At 45.6% G+C, this 27194-nt stretch overlaps 1 protein-coding gene across 3 annotated transcripts in view; it reads left to right on the top strand.

The window, feature by feature from the left end:
• The window catches only part of NDRG3 (NDRG family member 3), an 836729-nt gene that overhangs the window by 112412 nt on the left and 697123 nt on the right, over positions 1-27194 (top strand). For all 3 annotated transcript variants that reach the window (XM_069243888.1, XM_069243886.1, XM_069243887.1), the window contains one exon: positions 12087-12149. In XM_069243888.1, the coding sequence (XP_069099989.1) occupies positions 12087-12149 (63 nt within the window). The remainder of the gene's footprint in view (positions 1-12086; positions 12150-27194) is intronic.

Genomic DNA, 27194 nt, shown 5'->3' with positions numbered 1-27194 from the left:
TTGGCATGCCCATTTTGGGCAGCCCCTGCCCTTATACATTATAATTATGATTTGTCCCTGGTGCCTAGTGCACTTTCTGCCCCGGTGGGGGGAGGGGGGTGCAGATCAGGGGCTTATGCTCCAAACAGTCCTCTGTCCCCCAAGGGGTGAGGGGAGCAGAAAGACTGCATTGTCCCAAAAATTAATGGGGGAGAAAAAGCCCTTCCTCAAGGGGCCGCTCCCTCTCACTGGTGCCTAGTGGGTGGATACCTGCCTGGGGATCACCCTCCAGTGCAGAAAATTTGCTAGCCCTTTAAACTTCCATCCTATGTTGCATACTAGGGACTTATAGGAAGGTTCAATTCCCCCTTGCCCAGTTATCTGCAAGGGACTTACAGGGTCTGGCATTGCAAACTGGAATTATAATATTCTCATTTGAACATATACCTTTTATTCAAAGCACTGGCCCCCTGTTTGTTAAACAGAGCCCAGGACGGAGTCTGGGTCATTTACCATCGGTGTCAGTCACAAATTTTGAGGTGAACACGCCAAACTGGTGACTTTCTCACAGTGCTCATTTATATTTGGGATGGGGCATTGGCATGCCCATTTTGGGCAGCCCCTGCCCTTATACATTATAATTATGATTTGTCCCTGGTGCCTAGTGCACTTTCTGCCCCGGTGGGGGGAGGGGGGTGCAGATCAGGGGCTTATGCTCCAAACAGTCCTCTGTCCCCCAAGGGGTGAGGGGAGCAGAAAGACTGCATTGTCCCAAAAATTAATGGGGGAGAAAAAGCCCTTCCTCAAGGGTCCTCTCCCTCTTACTGGTGCCTAGTGGGTGGATACCTGCCTGGGGATCACCCTCCTGTGGTGATCCCCATGCAGGGATCCACTGGGGAGGGGTACCATTGAAAAGAGATTCTCCTATTTCCAACGATACTGCTCCCGCATACCTCGGTGCTCATCATCATTTCACTGAAAACTAAAAACAGCCATGGAGGTGGGAAAGCTATTCCCCACCTTCCGAGGCTGTGTTTTGAAGCCGGGAATCCCTCTGGTGCTCACACTAGAGGGATTTCCTGACTTGTGAGCGAGGACGGCCGGGAGCTGTCGTCAGCATACAAGCACTGTGGCAGACGACTGCTCCCAGCCGTCCTCAGCATGGAATGGGTGAAAGAAACTTCTTTGAAAGTTTTCGATGATGGTTGAAGCTATTTGTATTTCATGTCCCCCTTTGTGGGATGGTCTTGCTATTCTTTTTAGTGCTTTTGACTATTGATGATGGTCCCCTAGAAGAGAAGGAAAACTTACTCACCTGTAATCCTAGTTCTCTTCCAGGGGAATCCTCAACAGTCATAAGCAACCCTCCCGCCTCCCCAAACCAGATCTATTACAGCTCTCAGCAACTGCTTCACCAAGAAATGACCTGACTTAACTGTCACATGTAAGGCATGATGGGATACAGGGGGTACTGTGAGGTTTGTTCTTAAAGGCAGTGCCAATTTTCTATTCTATGATTTTAGGTAGCAATAAATAATTGCCTTTTTCCTTTTAAAAAGGTTTGTGAAAGATTTTCAGTGGTCACACTTTTATAGTGCCACTTGTCTATGCAACTGGCTTCTTTTTAATATAAAACATAAATGAAATCTGCCTACTTTTAGCCTTCTTTAGACTGAAATCCTATAGATGAAGTGTTGTGGTAAAAAGATGGTTATACATACATCTATTCTGTTTAAAAGTGCTCCAGGATCCCCGCCCATGGGAGGGACTATTCAGTGCTTATGACTTTGAGGATTTCACTGGAAGAGAACTGGCAGGTATTCAGCTGTCACACAAAGACATGCCGTTGGATTGCACTCTTCTCTTCTGAGACCATGCAAGCTCAGCCATGGGACACTGTAAACATACTAAGGCCACCACATGCTCCATAGGTTTGGCTCTGCCAGTGGGGCAGTCCCCCCAGCAGTTTTCCCCCTTCCATGGCTTTGGAAGAGGATACCAGCAGATGTAGTGTCCAACTTTGCTTCAGCAATGTCTCACACTCTTTGAGGTAAAGGCCATCAGCACAAGATGCTTTTCCCTTTGGTATCTCTTATATGGACTCAACTAACTATCCTTTTGGGAGCTCCACCTCTGACTGGACTACCTAGTCTTTTGTAAGTGTTGGTAGTAAATGTTCAAGAATTTAATCTGTTTGCATTTTGTCATTTTTTTTTTTTTTTAATTATTTTTTTTCTTTGCCATTTATATACATTTGCTAACTACTGCTAAAAGGGTCTAATTGATATGGTCTAAGATGATGCTGTATTCCTGCCTGGCCTGTACAGGGCTGCTCCCTCTTTAACGGAGTGGCCAGTATTCTCATGTATTTATCCCCTTCTTTATGTAGCTTCTGCCTGTGTTCCTGATGGGTCAGTTTATTGAATATGTCCCAGGTTTGCCTTACTTCACGTTCAGGGTGTTCTCTCTGCAGCTTTACTAATCTCTCATTTGTTTAGTCAAGTTATGCTGTAGTTACTGTCTGGTTCCAATTATTTCACCTATACATTCTCCCCTCAAGACTATCTTTAGCGATTCCCGTTTGTGAGCTCTAGTGGTTAGCATGCCAATGTTCTCAATATGTGCCTGTTGACATTTGGATGAGGTTTCATCCTGTAGTGTCTCCAAATTTGATTACCATTTGGGGGTTAAGGTATTTCTTTTCTCACCACTGTATTATGTTATCAATGGGGGATGATGCAAGAGGAATCTACCCAAGTATGGTGCAACCGATATTTCTTACCCTAAGTACTGCAGGCCTGATTAAAAGTGCCTCCGCTCTGCACTCAGAGCGGATTTTCAACAATGACAATTCTCATTGCTGAGACTCCCCCTCTCCCCCACTACTGTGGAGACTCCCCCACGACTGCAGAGCCTCTGGCAAGTGTGCAAAGGCCCTTTGTGAATCAAGCTCTGTGTGATAAATGAGGAATAGTCTAATATTTGCATTGTATGAGTAACGAGTAGTTCCTCAGTCAGATGAAGCACTTTCCAAAAGTCCATCCTGCTCAACCTCAGGCAGTGCCTGGGCATTTTTGGTTTCAACCATGTTCTGGCTAGGTGTCTTGCCAAGTTCATCAAGAATAAAATACCTTAACCATATCATGGGAATTTTGATGTGAATTATCACTAGTTCGATTATGGATCAGACGTATGTTCTGTCCTTATTCAGTGTGTATGAATGAATGAGGGACACCTCTGCCCTATCTATGAGTCAGTACATATCTCCCCTCTGTCTGGTTTTGAATAGAAACATAAAATTGTGTACGTCAATGTCACCCAAACTGACAAGCCTTTTACTTAAGCAGAGTATGTGGAGGAGAACTGACCTCTCCACTTTTTCTTCACCTTACTTTCTTCTAGTTGTGAGGAGGGCTTCTTGCAGGAATGTGATCTCTATTGTATACCTCCTAAGAAATGTATGAACCCTATACCTTTTCACAAAGCCATTAGGCATGCTTTCATTCCATGTAACCATTTTCAAGCCTCTGCCCATCTCTTTGGATTTACCATAGGTTTGTTAGGCTGTACTTACCTAGTTGTGGTCACAGTGCCTTTCATGCCCTTGCCCATTTCTCTTTACGTACGATTTGACGACGTGCGGTAAGCAGTCCTGACAGTTGCCTATACATAGCGTCTGCAATGTCTATAGAGTCATACGAATATCCCCCACCCAGGTAAACACTCGGAAGGAAACAAATGAACTAGTGTCTCCCTGTTGTCCCTGCTACAGGCACAAGTTTAGCCTGCTCATTTCCCATGCTCCTAAGTATTTTATTCGTAGAAAAACAAACTAGTATCCTCACTAAATAGTCCTCACAAAATTTGTTAGTGGTTTGTGACTCCTAGGTGGCTCTCCGTTGCCTGGTAGTGGGACCAAGATCATTTTTGTTCCAGGAAGACCACCTCCATAGCTTCCCTACTCTGTCCCATCTAGTCCTCCAGTGGTCCAATGGCCTACCCATTTCTAGCCCCTTAATGTTCCTTCCCTTTCTGGGTTTTCAAGCCCCCTTTTTTTGACTGATGCTCTAACGTGCGATGGGCAATAACCCCACACCCATAAAAAAAAATATATATACCATAAATAAAACTGCTTAAATATTAGTCCCCTTGCATTCACAACTATAACCCTGTTAGCAATTGTACCGACGCTGTGATCCCTCCATCTATTGCACCACTAGTAGCAATGTCTGACTTCCTGTTAAGTTTCCCCCTCGTGCGCTCCTCTGCTGCCTCATTCAGATTGTTACTGGTGTTCAGATCTAGAGAGTCCTCCATCATACTCTTGGGAGCGTCAAATATGCAGCTCCTTAAGTCCATGCCAGCTCGCTGATAAAAGGGTGCCGTCTCCTTGCCCTTACATTTTTGGAATATTCAAGGTCAGTCTCATTATCCTGCTATTCTGAAAGGCTGGTCTGTTCAGTGGTTGTTTTTCTTTCTTTCAGTGGATGTAGATCCTGAACTTTGTGTCACTGTCATACTATTTCCAGTCTGAGTAAGTGTAGCCTCTACCAATGTATTACTCATTGCTTTGCAGAAAACTGGTACATACATTTCAAGTTCATGGATTTGAGCTTCTGCTTCACCATAGAATGTTTTTTTTTTTTTTTTTTTTTTTTTTAACATCTCTGTCCCTGTAGTTGAGTATTTGAGCAATTATGGCTCTTGCGGGGGCCCACGGTTGAGGAGAGGGAGCCAGGGCCCAGTTGGCTGTCTCTTTACAAAGCTGTTGATAGTCTGTTTAGTGTCAGGGTCTTACTGAGCCACCTTTCCAGGAACAGCTCATTGGTGTCCCCATAGTAAAGCTCATGGTATCTAATAAATCACAGAATATTTTAGTAGGACCTGCCCTCAACATCCTTGAGTCTAATGTCCAGAAGGTATTTTACATCAGAAAGAATTAACTTTGGCCTTAAAGTCACTCGCCTCAAACTAAACTTCAGTTCTGCAACATTTTTTTTTTTTTTCCTGTGACGATTCCTCACTGACCTTGGAAAGGTCCACTTTGAGGTGAGATTGTGTGGCTCTCGTCTTATAGTTTCATGGAGCACTAGTGTTTTCTCACTCCACTCCCACCTTCCAGTGCTCTGCCATCGTACATTTCCCTGATGTATTGAACTATTTTCGTTTGCTGTGATGCTTTTAGAGCGCTGTCTCTCCCCATGGGTGCCAAGGTTTTTCCATCACGTGTGAGGCTCAAGTAAAAATTATTCTTTCTGTTGTATTGATTGGCCTCAGTGGGACCTCTGGTTTAGTTCAAGTCCCGTGCCTCCAGGTCGCACAGCTTCAATATGCCTCTCTATTCCCTATCTTGATTGGGGTCCCGAGCATTGAGACACTTCTGTCACTCTCTAGGTAGCATTGACATTCTTTTAGGTGCACAACATTGCTGTTTGCTCCTCCAGTAGTTCCTGCTGTGATGTGCTTCTAGCGACAGAGAGTGACCTATGTGTACCACAGTCTCTCCCCTTGCTCAGTGATCACTTGTGCAGCCATACTCTTTTTACCTAGGCCTCCTTGTTTTCTCTACTCCTGGCATTTGCTCAATAGACTCCTGCAGACCTAGGTATCATCCCACTCAGATCAGCTACAAACTCTTGCTAGGTCACCACACTTCCATGGGTAGTCCCGCCCTAGCTGCACCCCAAACTTGGTATCAGTCTAGCCTCTGTCTTGATCTTCACACTTAGTTCTTGGACCCTGCACCAGCCGCCCCTACACTGCTCAGTGTGTAGTTAGCGGTTCTCCTTTTATACAAGAGTCTTAGCCTTCTCCTTTCCCATGCTTCCGCAGGCAATAGCCTTGCAGCCTGATGGCACAGGGCTGACAATCTGTTTGTGTAATCTGTCAAGCAACCGCCCACTAAAAACTTACTACTAATGGATCACTTCACTGCCAGTCTGCTCTCCCAGTGACTTCCTCATGCACCAGCACCAGGCCGCTCTTAGTGGCTCTTCCACACTTGCAGCAGACCACATCACCACCAAGCCTTTCTCCCAGTGGTACCTACCTGTCCATTTGCCAGCTTCAATTACTTGCTGCAGTGCCAAATGTCCCCTGCTCAGAGGAGGTCCCAGGGCTGTCTTAAAATGTACTTGCAGATCTGTAAGGGGTCCCTTGGAGTGTATGCTCTTTCCATGTATTTGGAAATTTTGCATGCCCATGCCTCCATTTAACCCCCCCCTTCCCAAAGGAAATACCTCAGATTTATAGTAGTGGAGACCATTTCCAGTTCAAAGCGTTACACTTCGGTCTGAAATCGGCCCCCAGAATCTTTACCAAGTGCTTGGCTCCAGTAGCAGCAATCCTCAGAAGGCAGAACCAAGTCTTCCCGTGTCTGGACGATTGGCTGGTTAAGGCCAAGTCCAGGTCTCAGGCACTGAAGTCCACATGCGCTTGCATCGAGCTGTTCACGAGTCTAGGTTAACAGTCAACCGCGACAAGTCAGCCTTACAGCCCTTAAGAAGGAGAACATTTCTAAGGGTGATATTGGACACTTCCACCAATGCAACTCCTACAGAGGACAGATGGAGAGAGCTCATATCCCTTGTGAGGCACTTATGAAAAAGAAAGTATGTTTCAGTTTGCCTCTTCAAGTCCCTGTTAGGGTTGAAGTCCTCCTGCATTCCACTGGTACCATTCTGTCGTCTCAGAATGAGGCCCCTACAGGAGCAGCTAGACCTTCAGTAGACCCAGTCCAGGGGGTCTTTCGGCAATGTCATCATAATAACGAAGCCCATGATACCACCTCTAACTTGGTGGACTCAGGAGTCTCACTTATTGAGGGGACTTTCTATCACCGAACAAGCTTCAGGTAATTACGACAGACGCTTCTCTTGAGGGTTGGGGTGCCTTCCTCCAGCACCTACGAGTCGCGGTCAAATGGAAACCACATCAGGTCTTTCACTTCAATTACCTAGAATTGAAAGCTGTTCGATGAGCGCTTTGTGCTTTTCTTCCAAAAATAAAAGGTTGGTCAGTACTCATTAGGACGGACAACACTACAACAATGCATTATATCAACAGGCAGGGAGGAACCAGGTCTCTGCTCTTATCAAGAGAATCTTAGCGCATTTGGGAATGGTCTATCAGCCAGCAGATAAACCTTCGAGCTGAACATTTCCCAGGCGTACAGAACATCATAGCGGATTCTCTGAGCAGGTCTCGATCATCCAACCACGAATGCGAGCTGGATCAAGGAGTGTTGAATCAAGTCTGCTGCCTATGGGGTGAAGCAAACCTGGATCTCTTCGCCACCCCGCAGAATGCGAAATGCTGATTCTTTGCAAGTTGGGATCACCATCAGGGCTCTTGGGGGAATGCATTTTCCATGGCATACTCAGGAATGTATGCTTACGCTTTTCCTCCCATTCCCCTAATACCGAGGGTTCTGGCGACGATCAAGATTGAACGCTGCAAGCTCCTTCTGATTTCTCCGACATGGCCTCGCCAGTTTTGGTGTACAGAGCTCCTTCTCCTCTCGCAGAACCAAAGCATCCCTCTACCATTGATGCCCTCCCTGCTAACAATGAGCGAGGGCCAAATTCCCCACCTGGATCTGGCTTCACTTCACAGCCTGGCTCCTGAACAACATGAGTTTGCGCATCTAGATATACCTTCAGATTGTAGAGTCATCCTCGCCAGGGCTGCAGCTGAGAGGACCAGCAGATGTTATCGTCTGAAGTGGAGGAGGTTTTACTCCTGGTGTACACAAGCTCAGGTGCATCCTTTCTATTCATCGCCACAGCAAATACTGCCTTATCTTCTCCTTCCCGCTACAGACGTGCAGACAACGTACCTCCTTTGTGGGTCACAAGGGTCCTAAAGCTGTTAAGGGACTGTTCAGGTCTTTCCCTCCAGTCAGGCCTCCTCCTCCACCGTGTCTGCTTAATTTGGTCTTGTCTCAATTAATGAAACCACCGTTTGAGCTAATTCACAAAGTGGATTTGGAATTTCTATCCTGGAAGGTCTCTCTCCTTCTCGCTCTTACCTCAGCCACAAGAGTGAGCGAGATTCAAGCTTTCAGTATCCAAGACCCTTTCTTGCACTTCAAGAGAGACAAGGTAATTTTTTTTTAACAGACCCAAAAATGTATACCTAAAGTTCCTTCAGATTTCCATATGTCTTCAGTACCACTGGCTGGTTTATATTTCCCAAATCCATCTATGCCAGCAGGACAATCTCTGCATTCATTGGACGTTCAGAGGTGCCTAAAATTTGATCTCGATGGAACTAAGCAATGTAGACAATCGAACCAGCTATTTGTGGCATTTAGTGCTCCGCATAAAGGCCGAGCATTGTCCAAGCAGGGGATTGCAAGGTGGATAACCTCTGCGATTAACTATTGTCATACAGCAGCAGGAAAACCATAACAGAATCCAGCGCGTGCGCATTCAACAAGGAAAATGGCTACATCCATGGTGCTTTTTGCAGGAGTGCCCATCCAGGACATCTGCAGGGCAGCCACTTGGAAGTCAACTTGTACATTCGCGAAACATTACTGTTTAGAGGAAACTCAGCAAGGTGATATGGCGGTAGGACAAGCAGTGTTAAGACATCTTTTCCAGTAATGGTGAGCTGTTGTACTCTTTTATCCCTTTTGCCGCCAGCCCAGTATTCTTTGCGCACATTGTATAGCATTGTTTCTTCCTTTGAGGTTGTGATATTTCTAAATTTTCTGGTCAAGGTGATGTTCTTTTATCATGTGTATTGCTTATCTAGGGTTCTATCTCTCCTGCATGATCTTTTTTCTTCAGTGATTCTGGTTATATATGTATGTTCTATGACTCTGACAATTTGTTTTTCTTCGAAGAAGTCTTTTCGAGTCACGAGACCCAGGGACTCCCTCCTTTTGGCTCCATTGCGCATGGACGTCGACTCCATCTTCGACTGTTTTCTTTCCACCATCGGGTTCGGACGCTTTCCTCTTCGCTCCGTATTTCGAATCGGGAAAGTTAGCTAAATATCGAAACAATGGGAACAAATGGGAAATTACTGGTCCTTTTAGGTTTGATAAGGTAGTTAGGCAATGATGCATACTTGTGCCCACGCTGCTTTTGTTGTTAATTAATGATTGCATAGATTACCAAATAGGTTGAGACAAAGATTCCCCAGTACTTGGGGGCACAAAGGTACCAGCACTGTTGTTCGCAGATTATACTTTGCTAGTATCCAAAACTCCTAAAGGCTTTGAGACTCTTCTGACACAGCTTAATTTATTTTGCTCGGATCATGGCTTGGTAATCAATGCAAGTAAAACTAAGTTTGTCCATTCACCCTCATAGAGGATTTAAAGGGGTACTAATCCTAGTCAGGGAAGAGCTGGAGAGAGTGCTCGATTTTGATTCTTGGTTTCAGTTTAGCTAGCGGAAACACCTGTATTAACCAAGCTACAAAAAACACTCATATTGAATTGTAAGGGCGGCCACTATCCTAAAATTTGCAAACAAGACTTCCAATCTATCTTCTTGAAGTTTGGTTGGCCCAAGCGGCTGCTGCTGCAATATACAGTTCAGAACTTTGAGGCTTTAGTAATGTAAACACATCAGAAATAGCAGAAAACTAATTCCTGAGAGCATCACTTAAACTCCTTCAAAGCTCCCCACTTGTGTTTAAGCAAGACTTTGGTATTCGGTCCATAGACCCCTTAGTTTGTCTTAAACCCATCTTATACTGGCTGAGAGGTTAGTCTACACCCGAGTTTGCACACTATACGATGGGTCTAAAAAATGTCATGGATAAGCAGCAGGGAGGGGTGATGTTGCTATGACTGAAATATGTAAAACGGTTCCTCTGTTCCCTGGGATTGCAAGAGTACTGGTCAGATCCAAATGCCATCATATCCTCTGCAACAAAAAAGCTGAAGTTTATTTACTGGGAGCATAAGGAGAAAAGTGTCCAAATAGTCAGGCTTGGGGTTCTTGACCGAACGCTTTCTAACTTTTAAGCCACTTTCCTCCTTCTGGGCCTTCATGAATGAGATAGATCCTCCTTCTACAAAAGCCCTCTACTTAAAGTTTAGGCTGGGCTCACTCGCCACTTGCTGCATTTTAAGAGTGAGAGTGCATTTAATAGTGGACATTGGGTAGCTCTGCCTAGTGGCTCTTTATAGGGTACACTAGTCAGTAACGAGGGTGGTTGATTTCTCTCGAGTGCAACGGTTAATGTATCATAATCTGAATAATTGGACAATGTGAAAATCAAAACTGTCTTCTGTTTTGCAATATGTACTTCGAAATCAGAGTTAAGTACATTTTTTGCATTTGTTTTAAATCTTTATAATCATAGTTGGTACAGATCATTTCAAACAATTACTTCAAGGTCACAAAAATATAAACGTTCCCTCATTTCACGACTGTTACTTTGATAAATAAAGATTATCGTAACTCCATGAGCATTTACCGATAATGTTAAAAAATATATAGTATTATGATGGTCCTCAGTGGCCAGAGGAGAGGAAAAAGTAGCAGGAAGACAAGTCTAATGCTAAAACAGCAACCAAGTTACCATGAAACTCCCAATCCTACTGCTTCTCCTGTCCTGGAGGCAGAGTAACTAAACTATTCCTGCTTCACCAAGGTGACAGGTTCCAGCTCCCAGTGCCCCGATCATGTCTGATACAAGACAATATTCTGATACTGTTAATGATTACCCAAAGATGTCTTTCAAGCTTACCAGGATGGTTCTCGTCTAGTTTACCTGTGAGAACATAACGCAAGGTTTCATGTTCCATGATTAGCTTCGCTGGAAACCCTACTCATACTGCTGCTCCTTTAGCCACTAGTTACTTAATGATTTCCAACAGATTCTACTGATGTGCAAGCGTATCAGTGTATCAGGTTATAGGTCAAGAAACAAATAGGCTGGTAGAGCATAGGGACATCATTTTTTGTTGTATTGTGCTCATTTTTTCTCTCTTCATATTGCCAGAGATAGTTCCAGCGTCACAGTGCTGTCTCTTGTGGATGCTTCAGAGGGAGTTCCATTGATTTCACTGTTTCCCAGCACCAGGTCTGTGTGCAACTCCTTAGTAGGCTGCAAACGTGTCCTGTCACCTAGAGTAATCATCCACTCTAGTGGAAGTCTTTCTTATGATGAAAAAAATCCTCTTTCTGGCGCCTCTTTTCCTACATACTGTAAGTCGGTGTTTAAACCGAACTAGTGCAGTTTACTTACTTTGGTATAACTAATAATTTTCCTGGCTTTCTCATGTAACATGAGGGTGTCTGCAGTGTGGAGCCAGGTGGGTGATCCAGGCCTGTCCTCTGCCCCTAAGAGTTGTTTCTTCAGGGCCTCACTGCCCTGGCTCCTTTTGCTGCACAATCCTCTCCTAGACCGCCAGAGTCTCGGTTAAGCAACAGTGAGTATAGAAAAATCAGGCCCCTCACCTTGGTCTACAGGCACCACAGATCAAGCCAGTGCCCTCGGTTGAGCTATCCACAAATGTAGGGGGCAGTGTAAGCAAGGTTGCCATCACCAACGCCCTTAAAGGAAAGATGGCCTCCTATAGCCAACCAGGAGAATAAGCAAGAGGTGCTTCTCTTTAGTCCATTAGAGCCGGGTATTCAAACCTCGCACTGGATCTTCTGTCAGAGGTACCACATCGTTCTTCAACAGGAGACCCGTTCTGTCAGACTGTAGAGTCTCAAACCAGCAGCAAGGAGGATTCAACCGGAAGTCCAAATGCCACCTAGCTATTTTAAGCCCACCCTCCAACCTCACCTTTTTGGCATTTAAGCTCTCAGAAGCCTTTGGGATTTAAGAATTATGGGTGTCCTAAATCAAAAATGTGCATTGTTTCGTGGTTGTATTTCGAAAGGGGATAAATTGACACTGGCCAGAGTGAACTTGCTTTGTGGTAGTTTTTTTTTTTTTTGTAGACGCCTGACACCTCCAGATTGTATCAACTAGTTGATAATTGTAGATGTTTTGATTTAGAGGTCTTGTTAATATTCACTCTTATGCCCACATTTCCTTGTTGCAGTTTATATCAAAACAAGCTCCTTATTTTTCCCTATCACCCACTGTGTTGTAATTGCTTCTGACTGTAATTTGACTTACATTTTCAGGTACCAGTACCCTACGATGGACGAACTTGCTGAAATGTTGCCTGCTGTTTTAACTCATTTAAAGTAAGTTCTTTCATGTTCAAGTGTTCATGCATGTAGCATTTTTTTCCCCTAAGGGAGTAAGTTTGTCTTTCTAAAACAAATACGTAGTGTGGTAAGGTGAATGTTGCTGTCCTTTTAGAGTGGAACCTGCCATAGCAGAGCTGCATTCCTTACAATTCTACATTATTTTCTTTCACTGAGTATTTCAGCACCTTCTAGGCCACCAAATGGAAACATTGCCTGGTTCCGCATAAATGTCTCTTTAGAAAATAGAGAACTATCTACCCTACAGATACCCTACCTCGCACATGCACTATAGGCTTGTTCCTTTCTTCAATCCAAGGACCTTCCTCTAAAGAAGACATGATGGTAATGGATTCCTTTGCCCCTACAAGCTGTTCGACTTTCGGAGATCAGGATGATACTCTTGAATATTTCTAAAGTCCTAGTGAACCTCTGCTGTCAAATGGTGTCCTAGCCACACAAGCTTACTGAGGTTATTTACGACATTTCATTCTACCTTGTGCGATTTCGGAGCAGTCTCAAATAAGATTCGTGGCGCTATGAAACAGGTGACTTATGATGTATGACTCTTGTGATAACCCAGTTTGTGGCTTAAGTGCTGCAAGGATCGAAATTTGAGTGGGGTTGGTTAATTATTTCTGCTAATAGCAGCACTAAATTATATGGTAAATTCACAATTCAGAGCTACACCAGAGCTTGACCTTTTTACATATGGAGAATGATATTAAGTAAATAATACTTAATGAAAAATTACAAATCTATTTTGTTCAAAATTCTAGGGCATTTGATCATTTAGAAAGACTTAGCAACAACATTAAACGTTATATAAGTTAGCAAAGTAGCGATAAAAAAAATCAGTTGGGCAAATAAAAGTACATTAAACTGAAAGATCAAGGGTATGAAAAAATGACTAGTGGATGGCTTTTGCAGAGACCACTTTTGTGTGTGAAAATGAACAGCCAAATCATTGACTTGGCTGAACTGCAAATATAGTACACTGAGTGTCCCTTTATTTTTCATGATCCAAACTGAGACCTAAAACCTTTGCTTTTATCGGGTTTGTGAACCTCAAGCAGGTTCACCGGGTGCAGGGGAAATTATAAGGTGCATGTTATTTTTTTCATTTGTGTTGTTGGTATTGTTACTGTTGTATATTCTTATTTTTGTTATTAATCATGTATTATTGACACTTAAGGGTTTACAGTGGTATTGAGTCACTGAATCCAGTGAGATTTTTTTTTAACTGTTTTATTGATTTTAGACAAACTGTACAACCTTAACATACAGTGCAGATTATCAGCGGCACACTTTCTTCCTCAGAGGTACACATCCACTGATACAGATAAGATTACCCTCATAATGTCAAGTATTATAACATCAGTATGGTATGTAAATTGGCAGGAGCAGGGTGTTGAAGGAACCAAGAACATGGGAAGCAGCAGCACATTACCTCAATTGGCCGTCACATATTTAGTTGTATTATCATTGCCTAAGTTAGTCAACCCTCTACGTAAGAGCCACCCTCTGAGCTCCAATCCTCAACTCTGGTAAAATTTTCAAGCAACTGTGCCCAGAGCCCAATCTCCTCTGCCACCCTTTCATCAGATTGGAACAACCCTACATGCTGCTCTTCTGCTACTCCCACAGGTCTCCCAGCCACCGCTTAGCCAGAGGGGCTCCTGTTTCTAGCTTGTGGATGGCCACAAAGTGTTTTGCCGGGAGAAGAGCTAGTTGGGTGAGCTTATATGGGATTTTCCAGCCTTTGGTCTTGTTCACGGCACCCAATAAACAAGTAAGAGGTGTCAAGGGAATCACCAGTCCAGTGGCTTCCTCAATATGCGGTACCACTCGTCTCTAGAAGGACTAGACTCCTACACATTCACAAGCAAGATGTAGGAAGGTGGCACCTGGCACCCCATAGCGTGCACACTTAGCGTCTCTGGCAGGATCTGTCCTGTTTAACTTATAAGGTGTAATATAGGAGCGGTGTAGGAAATGGAAGTGCAACAATTTGAACCTGTTGTTGCATGACACCGTGTATAGTAGGGCAGATGCACTAGTCAAGTCAGCCTTAGCAATAGGTTCCTCCTGGTATTTTTCCCAGGCCCTATGGACCACCAATAGATACTTAAACATGTCTCCCCTTAGGGCCCTGTAAAAAAGCGTAATCAAATGTCGGCCCTCCTGCTTTAGTCCATCCAGTACCTCTGAGGGGAGTGGCACAGAGGGAAAGTCAGTCCTTAACTCTCTTGCCACACACTCTAGTTTAGCATACTGTAGGAATTGACCAGGGCCCACATCAAAGGATACCTGGTCATCCTGGAAGGTGATAAATGTTTCACTGGGATACAGGTCTCCCATCACCTGGCAACCTCCAGGCCCGCCAAAGTTGCATGGACATGTCCACATCCATAGTACGAAATGGGTGCAAGGTCCCATATCTTTAACTCTCTGCTAAAATGGGCTCTAAAGAGAACACTCTGGACTGCCTGTTCCCAGATTGCTGCAGTGATTTTTGCTATATGTGGCACCGGACATTCTGATCTACCCCTTTGCATCAATAGCCGTGCCTTGGTGTCTTCTCCTGGTATTGTCCCCAATAGCCCCTTCTCCCAATTGTCTGGCTCCACCAGCCAATGGGCAGCATGTAGTAAATGTGCTGCATAATAATAAAGCTGTATATCTGGGACTGCTAGCTGCCCATCCTCCATTTCTCTCTTAAGAACTGCCAGTGCCATGCTACTGTGTTTGCCCACCAACGCTAGGGAAATCAGCAGGCTGTTTAACCTCTTGAAAAACCTTGGTTCAAGTGGGAAAAGTGAGTTTTGAACGAGGTTTAGACAGCGTGGGAGGAAGACCATCTTTACAATGGCTGCTGTACCCATCTCAGCGAGAGGAAGCCCGTTCTAGATTGCAATTGAGGTCTCGAGGCCTTGTACAAACATGTCCACATTTCTGAGCTTGTGTTGTGCTTCGATGTGTATGACCCATAGCCCCAGATATCTAAATCCTCCTGTCTCCCAGCAGAGCCCTGTGTCTGGTAGCTGATCAAGATGTTTCCTAGGTAACTTCCCCTGTGGGAATATGAGAGATATGCAAATGTTTACTTTTAGACCCGGGACCTCACCAACAGCTCCCAGTAATTGCATCAGGAGCAGAACTGACTTAGCTGGGGACTGAACATAAGCTAACAAATCATCCTCACACAGAGACAAGATGTCACATCATCCACCTGGATCCCGCAGAGCTCCAAATCCCTACCTAACAGTAAAGCAAGGGGCTTAATTGCAATGACGAGGCATGAAAGGGGGCAAACTTGCCTGGTTCCCCTACTGGCTACCCATGGCACCGAGAGGTCACCTCCCAGCCTGATGCGGATAGAGGGCTCAGTGTACAGAAGCTGCAACTAGGTGAAGATTTCTGCCCAAATCCCATCCCCCTCAAAACGCCCATCCGATATCTCCATTCCACCATGTCAAGAGCTTTGTCAAGGTCGAAGGAGACCAAGGCCAACTCCTCAACTACTCCGATAGCGTCATGTAGAACATGTGCTAGTCTTCACAAATTATGGGTGGTACTGCATCCAAGCATAAAGCCACACTAGTCGTCATTTACCAAGTCAGGGATTACTACCTGCAACTGCGACGCTGGCAGATTACATAATATATTAAGATCCAAATTGAGCATGGTCAGGGGCCTATGAGAGGAGGGGTACACAGGATCATTTCTCGGCTTCAACGTAAGGCAAACAATCCCCTCTTGTGAGGATGCCGGCATGAGTCCCTTATCTTTTGCCTTCATAAAGACTTCCAGCTATTTATCCCTCAAGAGGTTGACATAAGTCTGATGTGATTCTATGTCGAACCTGTTCTCTCCCAGGGCCCTAGATCTATTAATAGCAGTACTCAGCTCCTCAACTGTAATATTCTCTTCCAAGTCTAGTATGTGACCCTGCCGTAATCGGGGCAGGTTCATCTGTGCCAGGAACCTGTCTGTCGCCCCTGCAAGGCCTGCCCTAGAATCCAGTGAGATCAAAAGCTATCAGGAGGGTAGGTGCTTCAGACAACCCCCTGGTTTATTGATGGGTAAAAGATGTAAAGAACCACTCTAAGTTACCAGGCACTTACGCACAAGTAGTTGGTGGGTAAACGATCCCTGTGTCTGCAAAATCTGGTCTCCCACTATTAACCAGTGAGGAGCTTTAGGTTCAAGAATACTTACTACCTCCTCTAGAGCTACCCAATAAGTGTAAAGCATTGAGGAAGATCTTTCAACGTTTTGTGCCATAGCTTCCTCAATGGATGCATTGCAAAAATCCACTTATTGGATTGCATGAAGACATTTTACAGTACATGTGAGAACTTGAGCAAGACCGTACAGCCTGTAGCATATTGCTGACTCCATCTAGGCACTGGCTTGAGGCCAGTCTTCTAAAGCTCTGGTGTCTTATCACTCGAGCATCCTGCAGCATCCCATTTTCCTTTGTTTTGCTCTCTCAGCCAAGGAGGAGAAACTTCACTGGGTAGAGGGATTGGGAATCAGCCTATACCTCACCCCATCACTGAGGCTAGGAAGTCCCATTGACATTCTTGAGACAGTGGTGTCCAGCACCATACCTGCTCTGGAGTTGTATGGAACTCTAGCCACACAGCCATGACTCCACCAACTGGACATGACGTCAGTTGGATATATAAGGCACCAGTATGTGCTCTTGTGTTTCTCCATTGACATGGTGTGGACCTCTCTATCTTGGTGGCTGTAAGACAGAAGTTCTCAGCTGTTGGACAGCGGCTAGGTCAAATATCTTCTCAAGGGACTTAATGTTTCAAGCCTTAGAGACAGTGGTGGAAGAAGATATCCCATTTGGACTCCCACATTTGCTGTATGTTGTCTGGGGTTGGGACATGACACTGTAGCCTGTGACTCTTGTACCTTTATACATCCGAAGGCCTTGAGGGGAGTGGGAGGCAAACTTTATTTCTGCTACCACAAGCAGAGAACTGCCAAGTGCACAATACCTCCCAAAGGTAAGTTGACTTCCAGGGAGTATTCTTCTAACACATCTTCTCACAAAAAAGTCATATAAAGTAGAAGCCATCTTCCTGAATACAGCTGTCCTGTTCCTGGGACTGATAAATATATTTTGTTCCTAATACTTATTCGACCCTGCCTATTCAGCCCACCCTTCCCAGCCCCTCTAACGTCAAAAACGGCTATGGTACTGTTTATTCAGGCCCTTCTTCAGTGCATCTTTAAAACTCCTTAATGATGTCACCCACTATGGATCATCTGTATGGCAAAGGGGAAGGTCAAGGCAAATTTTTAATGAGGAACCAAATTGAGATTTACGTCCTCAGGGTCCAAATCTCTCCCCACTTGGAAATTTTCAGATTAGATACATTTTCTATGAAGGTTAAAGATTATGGGCACACAAAAGATAATGTCTTAGAAGATAATCGCTTCCTGCCACCTTACAATACTGATGACAGTATTAACTTTGAGTTGTAAAATTGCAGCAGCATAGGTACTACACCAGAAGACTTTTCATACCTGCTTGTCTTGTTTTGGAAGAGGTCTTATTTTTTTATCACCAGTTGTTTGAAATTCATTCAAGCAGACTTTGGATTCTGCCAAAAATGAAGCCTAATATGTATTGCCCCTTTTTCAGGTTCTCCTCTGGCTTTTACGGGTTTCCTGGGAGTAACCCATTTCAGGCCCAGCAATCTATAGGCAAATCACCAGATGCTTTAGGACTCCTCTGGGTGGCCTACACTTTCTGTCCCCCATCAGTTACCAGAGAGTCTGGCAGTTATTATCTTCAAAACAGAACTTAAGGTTGTCTGCTTGCCAGAGCATAAAAAACAATTCCCTTACCCGATGAGCGATGACCTAAAAGCATCAAAACAGATGTTAAAATCTGTGGTTAGGACTGCCATGCTGCATCAAAATGCTTAGATGCAGTCCACTGGATTTTTGTGAGATATCCAAACTATGCTAATGGACATTTCCTTTGAGGGAGAGGACCATTCCAGGGGAATGCAGATTACTTCATTGATTGTTTGATTAAAACAAGGGCTTCAACTTTGGCCTCATGCTTGGCCTCCCCTCCACAAAATGTTCACCAGCAGCATCAGAAGTTCTGTGGTTATTCTGGGGTCGCGCAGTCCAGTTGATAGTAACTGCATCAGCCCATCCAAATGTCACAGCAAATGTATTGCTTCTATCGATGATGGATGGATGTAGGTGGCAACACCTGAAGCTCCAGTTACCACTGTCCTCTGGAGGCTCTCCTGTCTCCAAATCTTTCTTCGCTCCCTGCTTCACAAAATCATCTTCTGGTCCGTGTGAGGGTTTCCTTTTTGTCGCTCAGTAGGAGAGGAATCAACTGGATCACCCGGTGGTCCTTCATGATCTGTTTTGGCTAACCCTCCTATTGTTCACCTCAGACCTCCCCACACTACATGCCCCCACCACCATTCTTTAGAGCATGCTTACTGGCTTATGCCTGACTTGATCCTGGAGGCAGAAGTCCTTGCCTTGCAGAAAATATGGGCCATGGAAGTTGTGCCTTTGAGAGACTGAGGCAAGTGAATTTACTTGCTTTATTTCTTAATCTCTTAGAAGGGTATCTTGGATCTCTGGCTTTTGAACTTTTTCTTATTGCAGAACCATTTAACTTAGGTCATGGTAGATTGACTAGTGTCCCTGGGTCTCTAGGACTCCTACTTCAACCTTCCACTTCTCTCCACCCACAGGCACTACTTGAGGTTCAAAGTGGGGTCTCAACACTGTCCATTTGCAGTACTTCGGTTCGGATTGACAGTCGCCCCAAGTGTCTGCAGCATACTGTGACATTTGTACGCAACCTAGATTTTGCCATCCGTGTCTAGAAATCGCACCTCACTCCCATACAGCTGCTGACCTTTAATGGGGCAGTGGTCCACAAAACCCTTATTAAGGCTTCTTATCCTTCTCAGAGGATCAGATATCCGGGTGACTATTCAGATGTCTTACTCAAGGTCTTCTGATGACCCTGCAGGTCTTGCATTTTTTTGGTCTCATGGCCTTGTGCGTCCTATTGGCTCCTCATGGCAGATGGTGGAGGCAATGTCTGTAAACACCACAGGAGTCTTTAGGTTCAGGTACAGGCTTCCTAGTTTGTACATAACAATCTGCACTCAACCATTCATCTCACCTTATCAACAGCCCCTCATGTTTCCTCAAGTCCCACAAACACATACACACTCAGGCTACCCTGATCACTTCCTCACTGGTCTGGAGTGCTCATCTGGATGACATGCCAGAAGCAGGGCTTTGGGGCTCCAGCTGCAAGAGTTCCGTTTTTTTCTGATGGCTTTTTTTTTTTTTTCCCATCTCCGGGCACATCATATACATTGTGTTGGCCAGCACCACCACCACCTTCCATTTATTACCAGGAATGGCTGTCTGCGGTCATAGATCCTTTGTTGGGAAGCAATTTGTCTTGTGTGGGTGCAGTAACAGGGAACCTCCCGCAGTGTGTGGGTGAATACTGTCATCGTTCACCAGAGGACTGGAGGTGATTTTCCCCAGATTGAAGTTTGCTTTTATTGCTCTTTTCCATGACTTAGAGCGGAAAGCACTTTCCACTGTTGCCTTCTACATTTCACTCTGAATGGTTCTCTGGGAAATACCTTTAGGTTCAGCTGAACTTTGAGCCTGCTGTTTGCATTTCCACACTCCCAATTCTGATTGAGATAGGCTGTGTTATGAGGATTTGGCATGCTGATCTGTTGGCAAACAAGATCGTCTTCCTCTCCTATGCAGAGCCGACTAGCAGGATGAGCTTGTCCTCCATCCCATTCCCCAAGTGCTGCAAGTACATGCATGGAGAGAGTGGTGCCAGTTACATTGCTTTGGTCATCGTCTTGGCTGCAAGGTAGTTTGCTACTGAATCAATGCATGCAGGCCAGTAGATTGTTTTTTTTAAAGTGGTGTGAGTTAGAAAGCATAAGTGGCTTGCACTGGTTACTGTTTAGGGCTATTTAACAGTCCTGTCTACTTTCATGTCGCCATGATCAACCTTCCCTGTTTCACAGCTAGTGCCTCTCGTACATAAGGTTTTATTTCCCACCCACTCAGTTTTATTCAGTTGAATTTGTACCTTGTTTTGACTTTTGAGGGTATCTCAATTTGAACCAATGAACAGTTGAACAGTCTGACTCCTTGCTCTGAAAACATTTGTTAGCGGCAATTTCTTCTTTTGCAGGGTCATAGATCCTGAAGTTCAATCAGTTTATATATCATAGTCCCCTTTCTTCCCAGAGAAGATTTTTCTTTGCACCTGATAATCCTTCCCCAAAGCAGTTTCTGCATTCCACATGGCTAGACTATTACTCTGCCTCCTTCATGTCCAACCAAGGAGGGTCAACGTCTGCAGGGGGTGTATCCCAGGAAGTGCCCAAATGCACCATTTAACAGGTCATTCTTTGTATCGAGATCTGCGGTCTTTGGCAAGACAGCATGCATGCATGCAAGAATAGGTGCTTTTTTCCGAACTGGTTTGTATTGTCCTGGGTTAACTAGCACGACTGTCCCACCTGTCAGACGTACTGCTTTGGGACTTGCTCATAAGATGAGTAATCTGTGAGAAAATGTATCCATAAGAAAAATATACTTACTTATTTCAGGTGTTTATGTAATATTTGTGCAGATTAGTCACTGCCTTCCTTTCTTTTCATTATTTTTCACCACATGCCTCGATGGCGTGTGCAGTGAGTTTTCGGAACTGGCACCAGCATGCCTGATGGTGCCTACTGTACACCATTGACATCCTGTTCAGGGGCAAATTGACAGTTGAAGCTACATGGCACCACCCAGCAAAGATGAAAATTAATTGCTAATGAATAGGTTTTACAGACCATACTGAGTCCTGGAAGTAGTACTCATAAAATGAAGATTCTGCTGGAGGATTATTCATCCACCAAAAATACTGCCTGTGAAGGTAGTTTAACTTTACTTTTGACCAAAATCACCAATGACTTAGTTCTTCTATTATTTCTGGCAGCTGTCTTCTTCCCCAGACTCTGTCGCTGACACCACAGCCTCAGTCTGTTACCATGGAATTGCTGTAGAAAGTTAAAAGTAAAATACTCTTGGACACCGTAGTGACTCTCCTGGTCTTTGGAAGAAAAAAAATCAAAACTGCTGCTGCATTTATTTGTTTTCCCCTACATGGGATTTAAGTCATTTAACATTTGCCTTGTAAGATAAATAGGCTGCCTCTGAACACACGTTTGGCAGCATTTCAGAGCAATACTTGATTGCACACTCTGGATCTGCAGGATGCAACCTTTCATATCCTTGCCTGATGGTGAACCTTTTTGGGGTTTTCTTCAGGGAATCAGAACTATATTGGCAGTAAATGTGCCTTTTTGGCTGAACGCACCTATGCTAATGTTTACCAAAGTTCTTAATTTATTTGCAACCTTTAAGCACCTGCAGAGAATCACTGCTTATCCTTTTCCACAGTACTGATGGGGAATTTCTTTACTGCTTTCAGTGCAAATCTATACCACATTCACTATTGTCTCCAGCCTTGGTGGTGTATGTCGCCCCAGCCATTGTGGAGTGTCATTCTTGATAGAATGACATCCTGGGATCATGCATTAGTCTGAGAGGAGCTTAGAGACTCGCCTTATAACAGAGCAGAGGCCTCAGTCAGTACTTCATGGGACATAAATAATTTAGCTGGTGTGCAAGATGGCTACAGTCATGAGGCTTCTGCAGTATGGGAAAATTATCCACCATCATCCTGCCTCACTGAGCTAGCTGGGGCTCACTGTTGAGTGCCTTCACTCCCCTGTTGATGCCCTGCTGAAGATCATCTCATTTAGCCTGTTTACTGGCCAAAAATTGCGAGCTCTGCCATGCCGCAGCCATGCAACTGCACTTTACATGCCCGCTGGCCGTGAGTGGGACCAAGTGGCTGCATTCCTGTGCCATTGGGGGCCTGCCACTGCCGATCTGCAGCCTTTGGTTGCCTTGGCATCGAGGACGGCTCTCTCCACAGGTGAGGCACAACTACAGTAAGCACACGTCATTGGTCCTGAGGTGAGGTTACCGTTGGGCCAGGTATCTTGAGCTGTGGTTGTCAGTGGGGAATAGCGAGCTGTCTGGTGCTGAGAAGCCGGACGAGGCTGGCTCATCCTCGGAGATGCCTTCTGACTCAACCAATATGAAAACCCTCTTATTAGGCGAGCAACAAAGCTTGACCTCCATCGAAACCAATTAGACTCCATGTGTGACAGGGTAGACACCATCACATGGTGACTGGAGGAACATGATGGTTGGCTCCAAAAGCGAGCAGCTCATCTCTATGGTGTTCTCTAGGTGACACCTTGCTCTGTGTGGAGAAGGTCCTAAGGGTTATCACTATGAGAAACTAAGGCCTAGAAGTGCTGTCCCACCACAACAATCTTTGCGTCCTGGGGAGCACCAGATTCCGCCAGTACAAGCAAGCTGGAGGACTATGTGAAGAGATGCTCAATATACTGTTTTGTGCTGACACCTCTTCAAAACTCCTCATTGTCAAACACACACACTGCACTTTTGCAGCCCAACATCCGCTGGGAACCCTGGCACGCCTGATTGCTGCCAGACACCTCCATTTTTGGAGACCGGTACATTGCTGTTAGCCAGGGAGAAATGCTCTCTAAAATTCGACAGCAGTGAAGTTACTCTATTGAGACTTCACTGCAGCAGTTCAGGAGGCATCCCATACGCCATGCTGTACCCTGCCTGCCTCCACATATCAATGCATGGCAAAGATCGCTTTCCCAGTATTGGAACTTTCATAGATTCACATGCTTGAATCCTTCCCCGTCGTCGAGATGGGAGCCCCCGGTACATCAAAACAGCTATACATATAGGCTACTGCAATGAAAAAAGGCCTAAGGCTTTCACTTTAGTAGCCCATCCTTATTATGAGCAAAAGGACCAAAGCAAGGCCCAGCCAATCAGGCTTTCTCTCTCCCTCTAGAACCCTTCTGAGAGGAGCTCCCTTCCCTCAGATTTTCTACTGCACATCGTGCTCAGGAGTCTCCATTGAACTCTGCTCAGTCAAAACTTCAGAGAAGTTCATTTTTGCTATTTTTCTTCAGAAAAAGGATTTCCTACAGCAAGTAAGGTGTCTTCTTACTTTACATAAGGGAACTCTATTTTGAAGAGAATTCACCGTCTTTGATAAAGAGAAGAAAAGCCTTTTCAGAGCCTGTAAGACCTGTGGGAAGAAAAGGCTCCACTGTGAGGACCCACACAGGGACTGTATTTATTGTCTCTCTACCCTGACCATGTAGCCACTGACTGCAAAGTTTGCAGGACCTTTTCTAACAAAACCCTCAGACAGGGAGGGTAGGCAACTAATTCGGCTCCAGAAATTGAAGTCCAAATCTAATCCAGTGTCTGGTTCTGACAGTGAGAAATATACAACTTTCTCCAGAAAACTACAGAAAAGAGGCAGATCTCCTCAACCCCACTCAGAAGATCTTCCAAAAAAGGCTCACAAGAAGACCAAACTGGTGTCCTCTAAAGCTGGAAGTTCTTCCAGTTCTCCTCACAGGAGTTCTGTTTCTTCTAAAAGGCACTCTAAAGAAAGATCTGTCTCCTCAGAGCGCAGCAAAAGAGCAGTTTCTGAGCCTCCAACGCCACCCTCTGTGGTGAAACATGTCTTTAAGAGGCCATCCGAAAAATCGATGACGATGACATAGTCGACGAGAACACCATCGACAGCGGTGTCTAAAGGTGTCTGTACAGCTTCGTCATTGGCTGCTACAACTTCTACAGTCTCTGCGGCGTTGTCTTCCTCTACGACGATCGTGTCGATCGTGGTTGCCTCGCCCATCGCCTCTCCTTCATCGATGCTACTGCCGGTGAGATCGTCGACGTTGACTCTGCCGTCGTCATTTTCCTGGTCAATGAGAATTTCTCCATTGATGTCTTGGTCAACGCTCCTGTCGACTATGCTGATACCGTCTTTGATGTCGGCGAGTATGCCAGCTATGTCCCAGTCGATAATGCCATCCGTGTTGCCGTCGACGAGGGTTAAAGCACATAAGAAGTCTGCTTTCCTTTCACCATTGGTAACATCTCCAAGTAGGGTTTCAGCCTTGGTACCTACGCATTTACTGGAACAAGAGGACTCCGATGATGAGGGACCTTTCGGGTTTGCTCATAGCCCATCAGAACTACACGTCAAGTGCCAGGATCTAGAGGAAGACACCCAGCAAGATCCGCACTCTTACTGCCCGCAGGCACACCAGTATCCTTATCAGGAGTAGATGGTTTTTGCCAGGATCACTCATAGTTGATCTACAACTCATGTTGGACGACTACAGAAGGCGGTTTCGACCAGCTGGCTTGGAAGTTCAGCAGCCTGTTGTGCCTTCTATTCTGGTCCATCAAGGAATCCAACCATCCCATGTACCGCCACACACCGATATCCATCCCTACGCAGGATTTTTCCTCTTCGGAGGATGATGATGACAGAGAGGAGGGAGATTTACCAGATGCAATAACAGAATGGGATGGCTATCAAATTTCTACTCTGTCCTCGCTCTCTCCGGTTCCTGTGGATTCCCCTCCTGGTGACATCGGTGGTTTCCACAACCTGCTTGAAAGAGATGCTAAAAGGTATGCCCACAAAGCAGATGGCAGATGGACTGCTTTTTGTATAATTTTAAGGAGCCATTTCAGACGAGTGTTCAATCTATGCCGATTGTGGACTATATCTGGAATAAGGGCATTAAAGTTATGAAGAACCCGGCCACGGTCTCCCTGGTTCTACCTTGGTTTGACAAAGTATAAGGTGCCTGAAGACTCTCCAGCCTGCCTCACGGGCCATCCCAGACCCGACTCAGTTATTGCCCAGGCGGCACAACGCAGATCTAGGAACCCTTCAGCACCACTCTCTGCCCCACCGGACAAGGAGGGTAGGAGATTAGACAATATAGGAAAACGCATTTTCTTTAATGGCTTTGCTTATTATAAGGGCTTCTAACTCTCTGGCTATCTTAGGCAGATACAATAGACAGCTATGGGCTGACATTGCGCCCTATTTGGAACAACTGCCTGAAGACTCTAAATTGCAAGCCAGGAAAGTCTTGCAGGAAGGGGAGAGGTCTTCTGCAGAAATCATAGACTGTGCTATGGGCATCACCACCACGGCTTTCCGTCAGATGGCAGGTTCTTTGGTTCTCAGAAGGCAGGGTTGGCTTTGAGCGACTTCATTTAGACACAAGGTCCAAAACAAAATCCTTGACCTCCCTTTTGATAGTGAAGCCCTTTTCGGGAAGCACATTGGTGATGGGCTTCAGTCAATCAAGACTGACACTGACATGGCCAGGCCCCTTGCCACCCTGCAGTTTAAAAGACAGCCTTTCCGAGGAGCTAGAGGCCGTGGCTACTCATCGTATAGACCAGGTTTTCAGCAGTATGGATATCCTTCTGTCTCTGCGGCGTCCCATTCCTTTCGCCCTCAGAAAGGCCGGAAGACAACCAAAAGATACAGGCCGTAGACAATGACTTGCTATCTTTTCTGACCATGAACCTTCCCTTGCGCTCAAGACTAAGGGGAAGGATTTCCCTCTACTTTCACAATTGCCAGAAGATAACATCAGACCAATGGGTCCTAAATCTCATCCAGTTTGGCCATACCCTGGAGTTCTGATGGATACAACTACCTGTGGATTCCTCACCTAATGAATTCTCCCCGTGTGTAGCATTCGACGGAAACTTCTCTCTAGCTCTGCACGTCGGTGAGGACATCACAATTGCCTGACTCCACGTGGCTCTGTGTGATGTCATCGTGGCAATAAGAGGCCCTTGCCGGCGGGCTGACGTCAGTTCCCTTTTTTCCCTGCCTTTGATAACGGTTACGTTTTCTGGTTACCTGTATCGTTCGCTGTTTGGAAGGGATATTTTGTTTTTTTTCTCGATGTCGGCTCCAAAGAAATCGGGTTTCAAGCCCTGCAGGGAGTGTGGTGGTCAGATGTCGGTGACTGACCCTCACTGCGACTGCCTTTGGTGCCTCAGTTCGGATTACGACATCCAGGAATGTGGCTCCTGTCAGAAGATTAATCCGAAGGCTTTGAAGGAGCGTGAGGCGAAGCTATTTTTAGCTAAGTCAAAGAAGGAGAGGAAGTGTCACCATGGGTCGTCTTCAGGAAAGTCGTCTCAAAAGAAGCGGCGTCATCATGACTCTCTGCGTCGGTCAGAGTCGAGGTCTCCATCGACTTGGCGCCGCAAGTCTTGGGTAGTGAGTTTTTGACGGTGTCCCCACAGCCAGTGACACCACAAATATCCCCGGCGCTGTCAGTCTTCGAGGTCGTGGAGCCTCAGTCATCTGGCTTCTCTGGTGCATCCAGGCACTCAAGAGTCCAGCCCGGCTCCGGCTCCGCAAGGTTATCTTTCATTCCCTGCTCCGGGTACGGATCTGTCAGCATTTCTTAATGCCATGTTTGCCATATTCCAAAATATGGCTCCGGGAGGGGGTGCACCGGCTGGCCCCACCGGTCCCCTGGCATTCAATCTCGGCGTTCCAGCTCCATACAAGCCGACATCGTTTATGCTGTTCTGTTCCGCTGGAGACTCCGGTCAAGAATCTCTGCCGGCGGCACAGCCCATAACGTTGAGGGAGAGACCTTAGACGCCGTTGTCGGAGGGGATGGAACCAGAGGTCTGATGACGTCATCGGATGCAGGAGCCTTGTCCATGGCGCTGATGGATCCATCTGCGGCGTCGGGTGGATCCAGGGATCCTATCATGACGCCTTCACTGACATCGTTGCACTCCATGTCGACGCCGGGGCTGGAGGCCAAGTTGAGGTCTCAGCAAAAGGCCCTTAGGTTACTGGAAGAAAGGTAATATCAACAACAATTCCTTGAAGGGGAGATCACTGATCCCCAGGGAGAGTTCCCAGGACTGGATACTGCAAGTGGACTTAACACTTCTCCAGAATATCATCTGGCCTCCCCAGGAGACTATACGGAGGAGGCAGCCACTTTC

This window comes from Pleurodeles waltl, chromosome 7, assembly GCF_031143425.1.
Source record: "Pleurodeles waltl isolate 20211129_DDA chromosome 7, aPleWal1.hap1.20221129, whole genome shotgun sequence".
Classification (NCBI taxonomy): Eukaryota; Metazoa; Chordata; class Amphibia; order Caudata; family Salamandridae; genus Pleurodeles; species Pleurodeles waltl.
This window is presented reverse-complemented; position numbering and strand designations above follow the sequence as displayed.